Below are 19524 nucleotides of genomic sequence, written 5' to 3'. Positions count from 1 at the left end.
TTTGTTTCAGTTTGCGTCGCATGGCTTCGAAGTTGCGTCATTAGTACTTCGATTTGGGTCATTAATATGAAATTGTTTGTATTGAAAAATCAATTTTTTCAGCAAGAATTAAATGAAAATGAATACAAATGTATGAAAAATCGTGCTTCGTTTTGCGTCGCGTTTCTCCAGGACCAATTAGCAACGCAAACCAGTTTATTAGTGTATCTGGATTACTAAGTCATTCACAGAGAATACAGATTCGTGAAAGCAACCGAATATGTTGCCAATCGAATGATTCTACCTTAGTGACGGAATTTTACAGTTGTGGCTACAAAATTTTAGAAGGGGTGACAAAATATTGGTTGCTTTAACCAAAATTCTTTTTTATCAGCTGGCATTCTGTTAATAGAACCGAAAAATTCTATGTTTGCAACCGAATCATTCGATTGCACTATAGTTCAAAGTATCACTTTTTCCGTGCGAAATTAAAATTTCGAAGTTGTTATTATTCATTATATTTTGTTGTCAACCTGTTATTAAAACTCCAATGCAATCAAATTCGCAATTGGTTTTTGTAAAATACAAAATACTGCTTGACAGCACGCCTTCAAAGTCAAAGTTTCGATACATTTTTAAAAATTTGTGAATAGTATCAATATTATATTGTAACTTTTAACCGTTAATTGTGGAAAGTGTGTAAATAATTTAAATAATTTTTAAAATGGAAAACAACGAGACGTCTAAGTACTTAATTTTTCTTTCCTAAATATTTGGAAACTATTTCCCTTTATATTAAAATTACAATTTTTAAACATAACCTTAAAGTAATTTCTTTTGATTACAAAACTTTAACTTTATAGAAGCTTTTAAAAAAATGTTAACGTTTGTTAAACTTGAAATAAAAAGAAATAAATATATTGAAATGTTGTGAATTCATTTCACTTTATTTCATACTGCGCATTTTTGCGCTTTCTGAGTAATTTAATTTTTTCTAGGTTACTATGCTATAAAAAAATGAACTTTTTGAAATTTGGCTAAAAGAACGCCCAAAAGACACAAAGTATGATGCTACTATTAAAAATATTGTGGAGAAAATTAGTGCTCCTGTTATTCCTAAGGACTGTAAGAAATTATTGGATGCAAAAGTCCGCCATTTTGTCTACAATTACTTAAAAGTAAAATGTCAAAAATGCGGAAGAAAGGAAGATAATTTTCGAAATGAAAACACTATATGGCTTAATATGCTTTCAGATTTGTATCTTTGGTTACCGATGACATCCACAGTACACTACGCTATTAATACATTCGAAGCAGATGATAGAAAACACAGATGAAGAAATAGGATCGTTTTAAAAATTGAACATACCCAAGGTGTCCTACTATGGGGGCCCCTGGCCGCACCCCTGTTGGGCCCAGCCGGTCAAAATTCAAGACTTAAATCGACAACTTCTTCTTTACGCATGTCAAATTTCATTCAAATCTAACTAAGGACTAAGGATTTAGAAATTACAGATTTATTTCCTTCTTTTTTTCTATACCACTGTGCGAAGTTTTATCTGAGACTTCAATTAATATTTTGAATCAAATGTGTTTACAAAATTAATTACAGATTCAACTAATTTGACTGAAAAGTAATATGAAATAATTTTTTTCTAATCAAAAGCAATGAATTTACTTTATTTTACTCCTGTTAATGGGTTAATGGTCGACAAAGGGTTAGTTTTTTCTTAAATTTGTTGAAAATATAAGTATTTCTACCTATGGTCCAATTTTGGTATCAAACAGTAGAATACTTTAATAGTTATTAATTTCGCACGGAAAAAGCGATACTTTGAACTATAGTGGATTGGCAACAAATTCGGTTGCTACTACGAATCTGTTTTCTCTGTGTTAATATAGACAAAATGGATATCTAAAGATAGATATTTCAAAGAACTTTGCAACGGCGTATATAAGACCATAGTAAGTTGGACCTACAATGGGTCAAAATCGGAAAAAAATATTTTTTAACCAGAATTTTTTTTCACCAAAAAATTTGTTTTCACTAAATAACAAAAAAAAAAATTAAGAATTAAAATTTTTTTTTTAATTTAAAAAAACAATTTTGAAAATTTCTTTTCCAAAAAATTAAAAAAAAATAAATTTTGCTTACCTAAAAATATTTAAAATTTGTATTTTAAAGTATAATTTGGTGAAGGGTATATAAGATTCGGCACAGCCGAATATAGCTCTCTTGATTGTTTTTTAATCAATATATCCGATATTAGTTATCATTTCTAAATCAATCCTTTTCAACTGTTATTTCGGTCAAAATCGACAGCAAAAGAAAAATGAGTGAAAAAATAATTAAAAGTTTTCTAAAAGTCCAATATGGTCTTTCCAAAAAAAATAGCATAATGTCTGAATACTGGAACATTGAACGGAAACCTGAATCAGAAAGAAAAAAGGTCTAACAGATATTGGTAAGGCAAAAGAAGTCGATCAACTTTCCGGAGAGAACCGAACACTTCTATCAGAAAAACAGCTCGTAAAGTTAAATGCACTCATTATTTTCTGCGTAGAGCAGAAACTAATGCTATGTTGAAGTCGTATAAAATTCAGAAAGTTCTCAATCGCAATGTGGTAAATAATTTATAGGCTAACGGTTGAAAAAATGTAGGTAAAATTTTATAAAAAAATCAGTCAGAGTGTCTTCATATTTCTAGCCCGATTTGGCATCATGGCACTATGGAAAAAAGGTCTTGAGTGCTATTCAAACAATAATATCAATTATATACCATGGGAGGAAAATCCACCCAACCGTTCAGAACTTCGTCTTGTGGAAAGGTTTTGGGCTCTTTTAAAAAAAGAATTAAAGAACACAGGAAAGGTATCCCAGTACATGTCCGATTTTAAGAGTAAGTGCATAATCCTCCAAAAAGGATTTCCGGAAAAAGTGCATAAATTTATATATATTGAGTGATATGCTAATATTTTAATGTGTAATGGATTTGTACAATATTTGAATAAATTTATATATTTTTCAGAATGGATTTATTTAACTTAATACAAGTACAGTGTACTTTTTTATTGCCGAATGTAGGAGTCACCTTTTTAAATTTTTCGTTATATCTTTGGCATTTACAGTCGGATCTTAAAGTATGATATCAATGTCTCGAGAAGACCAATATTTTGCTCTAAGGGCCATTGACCTCAAGTATCCCTCTTACTTTGTCAACTCTAAAAGAAAGACAAATGGATATCCTTCTGTAATGAAATTCAACAATTGTGAATCTTCCGATGACGTTAACGTATGTAATATGTTTGCTGATTTTTTTGCTAGTACATATTCGGATGCACAATATGTCTCTGATAGTTACCCGAACTCATTATACACTAAGCGTTCCCGTATATTGACTCTGTTGATTTATTGAAAAGTTTAAATAAACTAAAAATTTCGTATAATTATGGTCCTGATGGTGTTCCAAGCTGCATCTTACATTATTGTGCTCAATCGTTGGTAAAACCATTAATAATGTTGTTCAAAACATCCATTAAATATGGCTATTTTCCTAAAATTTGGAGGTCTTCTTACATTATTCCGTTATTTAAATCCGGTAATAAATCTGATATCTCCAATTATAGAGGAATTGCTAAACTCAGAATTTTATCACTGATTACATGTACCATCAATCATCATCTATACTGTCATCGTGTCAACACGGATTTCGGAAAGGTTGTTCTACTACAACGAATGTCCTTCATCTTACAACACATGTAAACCAAGGCTTTGTCCAAAGAAAACAAACTGATGCCGTATATACCGATTTTAGTAAAGCTTTTGATAAAGTAAATCACAACCTTCTTTTTATTAAGCTGGACCTTCTGGGTTTAACATCTCGCAGCCTAAACTGGATAAAATCGTATCTTTTGGATAGAACTCAATGTGTTAAATTCAATAATAAATACTCCAAAAATATTTTGGTTACTTCTGGTGTACCTCAAGGGAGCCACCTTAGTCCTATTCTCTTCTCCCTGTTCATCAATTAAATTAAACTTAAAAAAATGTAAACTTATGCGCTTTTCTAGAAGTAATTATATTCCCGCCAACTATACTTTGGGCAATTATCAGCTTGATTCTGTTGAAAATTTTCTTGATCTTGGAATTTTACTAGACCATAAATTAAACTTTGTTTCGCATATTACTATGACAATAAATAAAGCCAGAGGTGTACTTGCATTTATAAAACGTTGGGCTAAGGAATTTAGCGACCCCTACATCACAAAACAACTTTACATCTCTTTAGTAAGACCTATATTGGAATATGGCTCTGTTATCTGGGATCTTTATTACAACATTCATATTCAGCGAATATAATCTGTACAAAAACAATTCTTACTCTTCTGTTTACGTGGTTTACGTTGGAATCCTGAAATAAACCTTCCATCATACATTGATAGACTTAAGTTAATAAAATTGCCTACATTACACAGTAGAAGAACTATGCTTAATGTAACATTTATGATCAATATAATTAATGGTGAAGTCTGCTCCGAATTCCTTGTAAATAATGTTACTTTCAACGTCCCTCAACGATTATGAGAGGTATCCTCTTATCAGAATAGAAAGTAATACCAAACATTTATTGGGACTGAGGTGTCCGCAAAGAGCATTGAGCATTTCGTCTTTTATCCAACGCAGATTTTCAGATTTTTTACATTTTTTTTGGAATGTTTTATTTATGTATTAAAATTCAAATAAAATATTTAGTTACTATTAAAGAAGAGTTTACTCCGTAGATTGCGTTTCTGCTACACGATTTTTTACTTTTTGATCGTCCAAAATATTGATGATCGTAAAAATATTTCGTTTTTGAAAGTAATAAACAAATATGTACTTATTTTGCAATAGATCCCACTATTCAAAAAAAAATATAGTTACTAACTATACAAGTTATTAGAGCTACAACTTTAAAACTTTACTATCTAAACATGGCTGTAACTTTAAACATTTATGTCTAATTTATTTAGGAATCTTAATATTGTATATTTACTCATACTCAAGTTTAGTATTAAGAAATATTTGTATGTTTTTTTCCAATAATATTTATACGTGAAGCTTTCGTTGTATATATGTATGTACGTGTGAACAATTTAAATATAACCAAAATGGAAATATGTAAAAAAATCTGAAATAATTATTCAAGATTATAACAATGCCAATTGTATTTCAGAAATTTCTAATTATAATTCGGAAATTTCCAAAATTCCTTAGGAATATATTTCAGAATTATTCAATTTCAGCTTTTAATTTGAAACATTTGTACAGTATAAATTTATTCAAAGAATTGGCCATTGTTAGTTATGAACTTTTCAAATCATTGTGGCAACATATGGATTCCATGCCAAAAGAACTGTTCATCATTTGAGGCTAAGAACGAATCAAGCCAATATCACATACTCTGTTCCAAAGTGAAGCGTATCCCATAGAGAGTGTAATAACTATAATTCATATCTAATTGTGGATTTAAATTCATTTGAAGTTTTATTTATTGCTTTAGTTAAAGAATTTTTTCATTAAACAATTTCCATTTGGGTATCTTTATAAAAGTTTAAAATTCAATGTCTATTAACTACATAACTACAAAAACTGCACAGTATGTTTTTTTTATTTTATTACATAGCTACATGTTTTTCCCATAATTATTTAATTTAACTTTTTATATTTTTATTTGTGTTTTTTTTTGTTCATTTATATTTATTGCCCATAATATAATTTTCACTTTCATAAATGTGCTTGATTAAATATTCATATGATATATATTTTGGGTGTATTAAATAAAAATTGCATGAGTGTAAAATTTATAACTTTTTAATTAAATATTTAATATATAGGAAAGTAATGAAATAATAATGGTTTTTATCATTAATAGAAAAATAAGAAAATATTATTATTAAAAACATTTTCAGTTATAATTTTTTTCAATTTAAAATAATATTTTTAATAAGTCCAACAAACAAGAAAATTTATTAAATAAATACACATATAAATTAAATGTGCATAACAATTTAAAACCAAAATAACAAACTATCATGAATATAAATTAAATAATTTATAAATAATAAATTATACATATAAATAAATAAATAAATATATATATTATACATATATTACAGTAGTTATTTAAATATACATAAAAATACTTACAAAAAAATAATAAAAATAAAATTAAAACAATTTATTATTTAACAAAATAAAAAGATTTAATAAAAATTTAAAATATGTCAAGAAATTTAGCACAATAAAGTTATAAGACGATAAAATATAAAATCAATAAATTTATAATAAATGTTTTAAATGTGTGTTTTATCATTATAATTATATAAATAATCCATTCAATTCAAACAACATACATGCAATATCTACAAGCACATACATTGTGTATGCCCAGCACCCAGAAGTTCTATGACACAGTCCCGACATAATGACTTTTTCTATCATTTAAAGTGACATCTAGGTATATAACGCTAGCTACGTGACTAGTTATTTAACACCCAATTTTATGTATATCCAACAAAAAACTAAAATTTTGTGAAAATGTGCGAATTCACTTAATTGTGAATAAATCCAAAAACAATCAATCGATTTTTATGAGCAATGTCTCATTTTGTTCGTATAACATGAGGCTTTGCGATAAAGTAATAAATCTTAACAATTTTTGACGATTTCGATTTTTTATGATTTTTTTGAGACAAACTAATTTTTAATTTTCACATAAAAAATATATTTTTTTCTACAAATTGTTATTATAACTCCAAAACTACTGAGCCGATTGAAACACAATATATAGGTGAAAAATTATAAATAGTATGGGGAAAACGTTTTCAAAATTCAATCATTCGAAAGAAGAACATTAGCTACTCAATTTTATGTATATCAAACATAAAACTCAAATTTTGTGAAAATGAGCGAATTCACTTTATTGTGAATAAATTTGAAAATAATCCATCGATTTTTACGACCGGTATTTAGTTTTATTCCTATTACATGTGGCTTTGCGATAAAGCAATAAAACTGAAGAATTTTTGACGTTTTCGATTTTTCATGATTTTTTTAAATCATAAAATTTTGCTATTTTCACGTAAAAAATATATTTTTTGCTACAAATTGTTATTATAACTCCGAAACTACTGAGCCGATTGAAACACAATATATAGGTGAAAATTTATAAATAGCATGGGGAAAACGTTTTCAAAATTCAATCAATCGAAAGAAGAACATTCAGTACTCAATTTTATGTATATCAAACAAAAAATTTAAATTTTGTGAAAATGAGAGAATTCACCTTATTGTGAATAAATTCGAAAATAATCAATCAATTTTTATGATCAATATCCCATTTTGTTCCTATTACATGCGCCTTTGTTGTAAAGTAATAAAACTGAACAATTTTTTATGATTTAAATTTTTTATGATTTTTTTGAAACAAAAAAATTTTTAATTTTCACATAAAAAATATATTTTTTGCTTCAATTTGTTATTATAACTCCGAAACTAATGAGCTGATTGAAATGCAATATATATGTGAAAATTTGTAAATAGCATGGGGAAAACGTTTTCAAAATTCAATCAATTGAAAGAAGAACATTAACTACTCAATTTTATGTATATCCAATAAAAATCTAAAATTTTGTGAAAATGAGCAAATTCACTTAATTCTGAATAAATTCGAAAAGAATCAGACGATTTTTATGATCAATAATTTATTTTGTTTGTATTACATGTCGCTTTGCGATAAAGTAATAAATCTGAAAATTTTTTGACGTTTTCGATTTTTCATGATTTTTTTAAATCAAAAAAAAAATTGGTATTTTTACGTAAAAAATATATTTTTGCCTTCAATTTGTTGTTATAACTCCGCAACTACTGAGCCGATTGAAATGCAATATGTATGTAGAAATTTGTACATAGTATGGAAAAAATGTTTTCAAAATTCAATCAATCGAAAGAAGAACATTAACTACTCAATTTTATGCAAATCAAACAAAAAACTAAAATTTTGTGAAAATTACCAAATTCACTTAATTGTAAATAAATTCGAAGAGAATCAATAGATTTTTATGATCGTTATCTCATTTTATTCCTATTACATGTGGCTTTGTGATAAAGCAATAAATCTGAACAGTTTCAGCCGTTTTCGATTTTTCATGATATTTTAAAACATAAAATTTTGCTATTTTCACGTAAAAAATATATTTTTTGCTTCAATTTGTTATTATAACTCCGAAACTACTGAGGCGATTGAAATGCAATATGTACGTAAAAATTTGTACATAGTATGAAGAAAATGTTTTCAAAATTGAATCAATTAAAAGAAAAACATTCAGTACTCAATTTTATGTATATCAAACATAAAACTAAAATTTTGTGAAAATGAGCGAATTTACTTAATTGTGAATAAATTCAAAAAGAATCCATAACTTTTTACGACCGATATTTTATTTTATTCCTATTACATGTGGCTTTGCGATAAAGTAATAAATCTGAACACTTTTTGCCGTTCTAGATTTTTCATGATTTTTTTAAAACAAAAAAATGTTGTTATTTTCACATAAAAAATATATTTTTTGCTTCCAGTTCTAATTATAACTCCGAAACTACTGAGCCGATTGAAACGCATTATATGTGTGAAAATTTCTACATAACATAAGGAAAATGTTTTCAAAATTCAATTAATCGAAAGAACAACATTAACTACTCAATTTTATGCATATCAAACAAAAAATTAAAATTTTGTTAAAATGAGCGAATTCACTTAATTGTGAATAAATTTGAAAAGAATCCATCCATTTATACGACAAATATTTTATTTTATTCCTATTACTAACGGCTTTGCGATAAAGTAATAAATCTGGACAATTTCAGCAGTTTTCGATTTTTCATCATTTTTTTTAAAACAAAAAAAAATTGATTTTTTCACATAAAAAATATATTTTTTTGCTTCAATTTGTTATTATAACTCCGAAACTACGAAGCCGATTGAAATGCAATATATATGGAGAAATTTGTATATTGCATGGGGAAAATGTTTTCAAAATCCAATCAATCGAAAGAAGAACATTAACTAACATTAACAAACAAAAAACTAAAATTTTGTGAAAATAAGCGAATTCACTTAATTGTGAATAAATTAGAAAATAATCAATCGATTTTTATGATCAATATTTTATTTTGTTTGCATGACATGTCGCTTTGTGATAAAGTAATAAATCGGAACAATTTTTGACGTTTTCGATTTTTCATGATTTTTTTAAAACATAAAATTTTCATGTAAAAAAAAATATATTTTTTGCTTCAATTTGTTATTATAACTCCGAAACTACTGAGCCGATTGAAATGCAATATGTATGTGAAAATTTGTACATAGCATGAAGAAAATGTTTTAAAAATTCAATCAGTCGAAAGAAGAACATTAACTACTCAATTTTATGTATATCCAATAAAAAACTAAAATTTTGTAAAAATGAGCAAATTCACTTAATTGTGAATAAATTCGAAAAGAATCAATCGACTTTTATGATTGATATCTCATTTTATTCCTATTATATGTGGCTTTACGATAAAGTAATAAATCGGAACAGTTTCAGCCGTTTTCGATTTTTCATGATTTTTTTAAAACATACAAAATTTTCTATTTTCATGTAAAAATATATTTATACCCTACACTACCATAGTGGGGAGGGTATTATGCGTTTGTGCAGATGTTTATAGCGACCAAAAATATTAGTCTAACACGCACCTTAAAGTATAACAATCGACTTAGAATCGCTTTCTGAGTCGATTGAACGATGTCCGTCCGTCTGGTTGGCTGGCTGGCTGGCTGGCTGGCTGTCCATGTAAACCTTGTGCGCAGAGTACAGGTCGCAATTTTGAAGATATTTCGATCACATTTGGTACATATTATTTTTTCGGCCCAGGGACCAAGCCCGTCGAAAATGGCTGAAATCGGTCCATTATTTCACCTAGCCCCCATACAAATGTCCTTCCGAAATTGGAATTTATCGATCATAAATGTTTAATTTATAAATGTGTCTCCACAAATGGCGCTCGAAATAAGTTTTATATACACAAAATTCATGTCACCAAATTTTGTTACGATCGGTTCATAATTAGTCATAGCTCCCATATAGACCCGCTTCCGAAAATCACTTTAACGTGCATAAATCGCTTTAAAATGTTGGTATACCCACAAAATTCAACATAGTAAACTTTCATAGAGACACAAATCGCACGACCTAATTTCATGGTGATCGGTCCATAATTGGTCATAGCCCCCATATAAGGCCCACTTCCGAAAATCACTCAAAAATATAAATTATTGAAATTTTAAAAGAAAATTGTTTTTGCTCTTTTACTTAGTGTAGGGTATTATATGGTCGGGCTTGACCGACCAGACTTTCTTACCAGCTATCAAGCAGTCTCATTGTTATACAAAAGGATGAATGACTCACTCCTTAGGACATGCACATGTTGAAAAAACAAGTCACGTAGCTAGTTATGTAACTAGTTGTCATCCCAAATGATAGGAAAAATCACAATTTTTGGGACAGTCTGCTAAAACTGCTGGGTATGGTGGCTATGTGGGTGTATGTAAGTGTTTTGAACATTAATGTATTAATGTTACAGGAAACAGTAATTTTCCGTTTTCAATTAACATTGTCAATGAGATTTTTTTTTATTTTTGTTTTCAATATTATTTCATTTTCAATATGATTTCCGGTTTTTATCCCCTTTCATTGTTTTTAAGGATTAATTTTATTTACACAAATTATCATTTATATGTACATACTTATTATATTCATTCATTTATTTATTTATATACACAAACTCACATACTACATATACATATAAAATGAAAGTTTCACGCATTATTGGTAAATTTAAACAAAAGCGATAATGAAAATTTATAAAATTTTATTTACTCTTGCTAAGTAACAAAAGTACAGTAAGGAGTAAAGCAGAAGTTCCAAGGTTGATTTGAAAATTGTAAATGGAAAAATTACACAGTGGAAAAAAATTAATGAACGAATTATGCAGGCGTATTCTTAATTAATTTTGGGTTGGAAAATGGCTGATATTAGTTTAGTTTGGAAGGGGAGTGCACTTCCACTCGGAGACCATAAGTTCCATTGTGATTCTCTTGAATAGTCTTATAGAAAGAAAAAGTATGCCCTTCCTGAAAGAGGGCGGTATGAAGAAAAGTAGAAGATGGAAAGTAGTGTCTTAGAGATATCTAAAGGAGAAACAAAATGAAGAATCAAAATCTGCATAAAGAGGAAAAATTGGTCACGGGTTTGAAGAAAGGTAGTGTCTTAGAGATAGCAAAAGGAGAAACAAAAAAAGGATCCAAATAGAATATCCTTTAAATAGCCACCCTATTTCCCTGATAAAACCTAGAATGTTACTTAATTTACAGCCAGCAACACTAGCAAGTTCATCTAGAAATCTGTTACCTATCCATTTAAATCTATGACTCTGTAGCTTCGGGCAGTTGCACATAATGTGATCTACAGTCTCGAACTCCTCTACATTCCCACACACCCTACAAAAATCCTGTGTGCTATTATTGAGCAGTGACCTGTTATTACTCCTACTAGAATTCTGAAACTACATCTATCCAACCCAACTGGTGTTTTGGTTGCCTTTGCATCCAGTTTTGGCCAAAAGGCCTTGTACTCTTGACAATCCCTCCTACTATTCCAGGATCTTTCAAATATTAGCCTAAAGTAGTGACAAATCGGAGGTCTTACTCCCCGTTCCCTAGTACCAGGGTCTAGACTAGAGCCATGTTTGGCCAGTTCATCTGATACCTCATTTACCTGTATGTTACAGTGCCCTGGTACCCAACATAATATGATTGAGTGAAGTCTTTCAATAAGCTAGAATATATTAAGTGACATTTCAAAGCCTTAAGTGCCGCCTGACTGTCTACATAAATATTCAATACAGACCCCTCAGTGACGTGTGCCTTTATCAACTCTGTGTCTTTCCAAATCGCGAAGATCTCTGCCTGGAAGACGCTGCACTCATCAGAGAGTCTATATGACAGTTTAATAGCATTGTCGACTATATAAACCCCGCCACCTGTACCAGAGCCTATGTTGGATCTATCAGTAAAAACTGCACCCCCATCGAACAGTTGATCGCATCCAACTCACTTCTCCCTACTGTGGAACTCTACTGAGGGTGAGACACCGAAGTTAAAGGTCGCGACCCTATGATCAGAGAGAGATTCCTGTGGGAATAATGTTCTGACCTGCCTCATACAATATCCTAGTGTGTCTCAAATAGCCTAAGTAAAGCTACGTTTCCACATGCACCGTAATCGCCACCGAAAACGAAATTCAATACATTTGCACCGACAAAAAGTTCGTTTCAGAAAATTGAGAATGAAACGGCACCGATCAGTAACGAAAAACCTGTCATTTGGGGCCGGAACGAAAACAACTTCAACTAGGTTGTTTTCGGTGCTGTAGGAACGAAATTATTTTAATTATTTTTTTATTTCAAATTTAAAGAAAATAAAAATGAATAAAAAAAATAAATTTTCTTTATTGGAAGAGGAAAAAATAATAGATTTTGTCAAAAATAATAAAATTCTATTTAATGTGCGACATCCAAAATTAAAAAATAATTTCGTTTCTGTTTTATGCCGCAACGCACCCAACTGAAACGAAAACAATTCAGAAACGAGACGGTGACGAACACCAACGTTTTTCAGTTTCAGTTTTCGTTATCGGCGCCGATTACGGTGTATGCGGAAACCCAGCTTAAGTTCGGTAGAAGAGGAGTCACCTTCCTTCTTTTAATCCGAACGTCTTGTGGTTGGAGCTGCCGACCATACACCCTTACGAGTATTAGCCAAGTTGACAGCAGCAACCACTTGCCCCTCCCCAGAAGAAGACTCTCCCTTGATTACACTAATGGGGCAGTAGATTCGAATCTGGCGACGTCCTGCATGTGTTTCTTGAGAAGATACTTCTCCTTTGCGGTAAATGACCCCTGATATCTGTATCTGTTCCTTTTTAGCCATACAAGCCAGATATTTCCTGGTGCCATTTTTGGCCCTATCCTATTTCGTTCTGCTGATATTATCAATAACTCGTGGAGGAGCACTAGGCATCTCTTCCAGAGCGACCTGCAGAACAAGATTGGCGACTTTAGCACCATGTAGATAACCTTTTATCGATCGGTTATCTTTGTTCACCTTGTCAGACTCACATTGATATCGTGCTCATCGTCAGAATGCATAACCATCTCCTCCAACATCCAACAAAGGAGTCTTTCGACAATCCCAGAAGACCATCCGGGCATGAACATCAGTTAGTGTGATCGGTCAAACTACTTTCTTGTTTCCATTAATAATAATGATTTCGACTACTTTGCTCTCCACTGTACTTATTTTAATCAGTAATTTATCGCAAACATACATTAAACATAAAAAATTGTAAAGACAAATTGAGATTTTATTTTCATATATAATTTTTAACAAGCAGTTAATTACCAAACACTCACAAAAATTGTACAGAAATAATGTTAATTATATTTAAAAAAAAACAAGGTTTTCTGAGTGTTTTCAAATGAAAATTATATATTAAATTTAAATTACTTTAAAAGATTAAACAAATTTTATTAATATTAAAAAATTATATATTTATTTTTTATATATTTCTATGGAATAGATATCGGCATGGAAAGGATCACAGGTGAGTCAACTATATATATATATCTTTTTGAATGGATTTCTTTTAATTTGGGAGATTATGAGAAGTTTTCAAGACATATTTGTTAAAAAGCAATTATTCTACATCGTCCGAAAAAATTGCATAGGCTTTTTAAACCACTACACAATTTTGATGTATTGCGGTTCCAGTAGTACAAATATGCTCAAATTTTAAATTCTATGTAGTGTTTTTTCAACATTTTTAAGTAAAATTGTGAACTTTTTTAGACGTTTCTCCTCATAATTAATGATTACTCAAAAAATTGGAAAAATGTTTTCAAAATTTAATCAATCGATAGAAGAACATTAACTACTCAATTTTATGTATAACAAATAGTGTTTATAAAAAACCGACTTTTTAAAAAACCGGTTTGTCGGTTAACCGAAAAATGGCCTTTTTTAAAAAATCGGTTTTTCGGTTAACCGACATCGAAAAAACAAGTAAGAAAGTATGGTCGGTCAAGCCCGACCATATAATACCCTACACCAAGTAAATGATTAAAAATATTTTTCTTTTAAAATATCAATAATTTATATTTTTGAGTGATTTTCGGAAGTGGGCCTTATATGGGAGCTTTGACCAATTATGGACCGATCACCTTGAAATTAGATCGTGTGATTTAAGTCTATATTAAAGTTAACTATGTTGAATTTTGTGTGTATACCAACATTTTTAAGCGATTTATGCACGTTAAAGTTCGGAAGCGGGTCTATATGGGAGCTATGACTAATTATGGACCGATCGTAACAAAATTTGGTGACATGAATTTTGTATATATAAAACTTATTTGGAGCGAAATTTGTGTAGACACATAGATAAATTAAACATTTATGACCGATAAAGACCAATTTCGAGGGGACATTTGTATGGGGGCTAGGTGAAATAATGGACCGATTTCAGCCAGTTTCAATAGGCTTGGTCCTTGGGCCGAAAAAGTAATATGTACCAAATTTGATCGAAATATCTTCAAAATTGCGACCTGTACTCTGCGCACAAGGTTTACATGGACAGCCAGCCAGCCAGCCAGCCAGCCAACCAGACGGACGGACGGACATCGTTTAATCGACTCAGAAAGTGATTCTAAGTCGATCGGTATACTTTAAGGTGGGTGTTAGACTAATATTTTTGGGCGTTACAAACATCTGCACAAACGCATAATACCCTCCCCACTATGGTGGTGTGGGTATAACTAGTTAAACCGGTTAACCGTCATATATGTGTAGAAAACATAAAATGTACAATAAAGTATATACAGCTTTAAATTTTTTAATTTTTAGTAGTCAGGAATGGTTAATATTAAATAAATATAAATATACAAAAGTGCTAAGTCCATTTATTTTGTAAAAATTTCAAAATTATTTTCTCAGTCAAATGAAAATGAGTATAAATATGTTAATAAATATAAAATTCTCGTTTTAATTATTGGTTTATTCATTAAATTTCAACCAAAAAACTTTTTTAATTTAATATTTGATAACTTTGAAATTTATTTTCGTCTCTACTTTCTGATATGAAAGACAAAATGTTCCAAGTCCCAAAAAAGGACCTATAAGATGTAAACGCACTTCCACTTAGCTGTGATTATTTGTTATTATAAAAGACTCCATTATCAGATTTCATAAATATTTAAACTAATGAATTTTAGAACGTTTTTTGTCTCTCCTGTAATATTTCTGAAAAGCTAACGAAATGATTAATAAATTAAAATTTTAAGAACAAAATACACTAATGAAGTCAAATTTATTGAAGGAAGGTATGTACATCGAATTCAATTTAACGTTTGGTAAGATCATCGCTAAGTTTTTAATGAATCATTAGTAAGATTTAGCCTAAACTTATGGAATTATGCGGAATTTAATTTTAATTTTTAATATGTAGTTTCATTATGTGCTGAAAAGTTTTTAAGTAAACTCATCGTCCTCTATTATTTAGAATCATTGTAATTCCTAAAAATATTAATCTAAAGAGGTTTGTATTGTAAATCAGCAGTTTAGTTTTCAAATCAGACCAATAATGTGTATACAATGAATATTAAAAATGCACAAAAACGTGAGATTTATCAATTTTAGTCCCAAATTTTAAAAACCGGTTAACCGAGTGATAAAAACCGGATAAACCGGTTAACCGAAAATCAACATTTTAAGAAAAACCGGTTTTTCGGTTAACCGGTTAACCGGTTTATAAACAATAATAACAAACAAAAAACTAAAATTTTGTGAAAATGAGCGAAATCACTTAATTGTGAATAAGTTCAAAAAAATACATCGATGTTCATTATCGATATGTCATTTTGTTCCTATTGCATGTGTCTTTGCGATAAAGTAATAAATCTGAACAATTTCAGCCGGTTTCGATTTTTCATGATTTTTTTTAAACAAAAAAATTTGCTATTTTCACATACAAAAATATATTTTTTGCTTCAATTTGATATTATAACTCCGAAACTACTGAGCCCATTAAAACGCAATATATATGTGAACATTTGTACATAACATGGGGAAAACGTTTTCAAAATTCAATTATTCAAAAGAAGAACATTAACTACTCAATTTCATGTGTATCAAACAAAAAACTAAAATTTTGTAAAAATGAGCGAAATCACTTAATTGTGAATAAATTCGAAAAGAATCAATTGATTTTTATGATCGATATCTCATTTTGTTCCTATTATATGTGGCTTTGGGATAAAGTAATAAATCTGACAAATTTCAGACGTTTTCGAATTTTCATAATTTTTTTAAAACAAAAAAATTTCCTATTTTCACTTAAAAAATATATTTTTTTCTTCATTTTGTGGACAAAATTATGAAAATCGGTATCTTCAGAATTTTGAAAATCTAAGTTTTTTTCGGAATTTGACAATCTGCTCTCCTCCAATACAAATGAATTTTTCAATTGGACATTTCGTTTTCTCGACAGAAGCGCCAGAAGTTCAACAAATTTTGAATCATATTTTCTATAATTTTTTTTAATATTTTACTGCTTTACTAAATTAAATATATCTTAATTGTTTTTCCATATAGAAATTCATACTTCAAAACATAGATAAACATTGATATAGGCTTTTTTTAAGTGTATATCTTATATTTATGGGCCTCTCCATTTTCCTGTTATAGTCCTTTAAACTTGGTTCTCAAATATACTGATATTTTTTTTTCTAAGAATGTTATATAGCTTGCCAAAAAAAAAGACCGTCGAAGCCCGTCCAATGAATATATACATCATTTACAGAAACTTCTGGGGAATGTCTTTGTAAACAAATTGTAGCCGCCAGCACCCTCCGAAATACTTTTTTTTAATTTTTACTGAATGGAATTTTTAGAAATATTTCTTTATTTATTATTGATTTTTATATATCTAGACCTTACTGTAACTTGAAATATAGTAATTACAGATCTTTTTAAAAATTTACTTTCAGAAACACATGAAAATGTATTTTTTAAATTTTTTATTAATGATTTTTATATGTATATCTAGACCCTACTGTAACTTGAAAAAAAGTTTATATTGATCTTTTAAACATTTTTTTTAGAATCGAAGATACCAATTCTATATAAAAAGAGCTCCAACTAATTTTTTCCACCTAGATTTTGATTTGGAACCACAGTGTAGTAGTTTAAAAAGCCTTTGAAATTTTCTCGATTTTCTTGCCTTGTGTTATTAGTAACCCTAGTATAAAAACACATAGATTAAAGTTAGTTTAAAAAAGTTGAAAACTAATTCTAATTTATAATCTTCATTTACAGAGTTCTCTCTCAAAAGCCTTCCGTTTTAACGCAAAATCATCCCGCAGCGGTAGCTCAATTGGCGACCGCACCTCTGTTGGGAACTCCACCTCCCCAACACCATCGTTTAGTAGCTCAGAAGGGGGCGGAGGAATTTACGCCACTATAGGCGGTTCACATCACTTTACCCACCATTTTCCCCCACCTACAACAGCACCACCTCCACCACCATCCTCACAACAATCCCACTATCACCAGCAACAATACTATCAACAGCAGCTGCAAAATCCTGCAGCCTCAGCAACAGCCGCTCATCGTGTAAGTGCGCCACCCTCTGGCAGCGGCATTGAAGCCATATCAGATCCAAATCTCCTATACGAACAACATCGACGTGTCAAGAGCATTAACGATATTGGAGCAACGGCTGCCTCCTCATATGGTTCAAGTTCAGCTTTGGCCCGCGATCGTTTAAGTAGTGGCCTGGGCAGTGCCGCAGACTCGGGCAGCATATGTAGTGGTCTTAGTGGTACTGGTGCTATAATACATGAAAATAGTCAGGGTGCCTCGACAGCATCCTCAAATTCACCCGTATGAGAATCAATTATAATGTAAGCCCATTAAGGACTTGCATATTATAACACACAAATTAGACACATATTTACAACAAAAAAAAATACTCGTACATAAACTAAAATTAAATAAAACTGAGTGAATTAAAATAAATTTATAAATAAATAACTAAAAAACAAATAAAACATAAATACTTTAACTTGAATAAAATATATAAATGAAAATGTAGGTTAAAATAATTTTGTTTTTTTTAATCTTTTTTTTTTGTTAATTTAATTTATTCAATTACATAAACCAAAAACACAAAACCAACTATTCATTAGCTTTAGTTACATGTAGCTAGTTTTTACACAATTACAACTAATAAAAAAAAATGTTTAATTAGAAAAAAACAAAAAAAAAAGTTATGAAAAAAACTGCACTTGCAAATTATCATTGAAATATTTTTGGTACTAAAAATATTCTAAAACTACAAGTACTATAGCAACTTGTAGCGGTTATATGAGTATTATTATTCACCATGGTAACATAATTTTCATGTGGCAATTGCGTTTGCAATCAGAGGAAGAATTATGTGCTGCAGCAATTGCATAATTTTCATATAAATTCCATAAGCAGCTGCAATTTATCATCTCTGCCTATCTCACTCTAGCCGCTCTCTATCATTGTGTCTCTGGTTGGCCACAAGTTCATTGTTGCGTTTATTTTGTTTTAAATGCCTCAAAAATACTAAATAATAATAATTACTGTCGTTGTTGTTTTTGATATTGGTTTTCCAAAAATTGCATATTTTCATTTTCAGAGACTTGCGGCCAGAGAGTTTTGATAATAACCATAAAATGAATAACTAATTTTGTGGCTGATGTTGGTTAGAAGGTGCATACATGTGTGTGGCATAGAGTATCAGTGGCATATAAGAGTGGTTTCTCTAAAAACTTGGTTTTGTTTTCCAAAAATTTATACATTTTAAAATTAGATCAAATTTTTTTCTTTATATTCTTCATACAAATTTCTTATGTTTCACTCCTTTCAAGTCCGACCAAAAGTAACTAAAAGTACTTTTCTTTAAAAATTTGAATTTCTTTTCGAGTTTGTCGTGTATCAACTTGTCGAATGAGCTAATTTTAAGTAGCTGTTTATAACATTATTTCAGAAATAATGAAGTCTATTTCAGACTTAAAAATTAGGAATTTTTTCATATTTTTAGTTTTTATTTTCAAACATTTCTACAATATAAATTTATTCAAAATATTGACCATTGTTACACACGGCAAGTTTACTTGAATCAAGTCTCTTCGCTTCCCTTTTAAATTTGCTCGTCTGCTTACACACAGCAAGTCTGTGTTCAATTTTTTATGTCAAAACCTAATAGACGCCATAGTGAAAATGAGAAAACAAAAGAGACTTGCCAGTACAAGCAAGTGTGTACCCTTCTTCTTCTTGCCTATTTCTCCTTGCCTATCTCTCCTATAAACTCTAGACT

At 29.8% G+C, this 19524-nt stretch overlaps 1 protein-coding gene across 1 annotated transcript in view; it reads left to right on the top strand.

The window, feature by feature from the left end:
- The window catches only part of Liprin-gamma, an 82111-nt gene extending 63991 nt beyond the window's left edge, over nucleotides 1-18120 (top strand). Inside the window, exons 10-11 of the mRNA XM_065513880.1 lie at nucleotides 13705-13728; nucleotides 17493-18120. Of these exons, the coding sequence (XP_065369952.1) occupies nucleotides 13705-13728; nucleotides 17493-18065 (597 nt within the window). The 3' untranslated portion in view covers nucleotides 18066-18120. The remainder of the gene's footprint in view (nucleotides 1-13704; nucleotides 13729-17492) is intronic.
- The last annotated feature ends 1404 nt before the right edge of the window (nucleotides 18121-19524 follow it).

The sequence above is a fragment of the Calliphora vicina genome, chromosome 5 (assembly GCF_958450345.1).
Source record: "Calliphora vicina chromosome 5, idCalVici1.1, whole genome shotgun sequence".
Taxonomy (NCBI): Eukaryota; Metazoa; Arthropoda; class Insecta; order Diptera; family Calliphoridae; genus Calliphora; species Calliphora vicina.
This window is presented reverse-complemented; position numbering and strand designations above follow the sequence as displayed.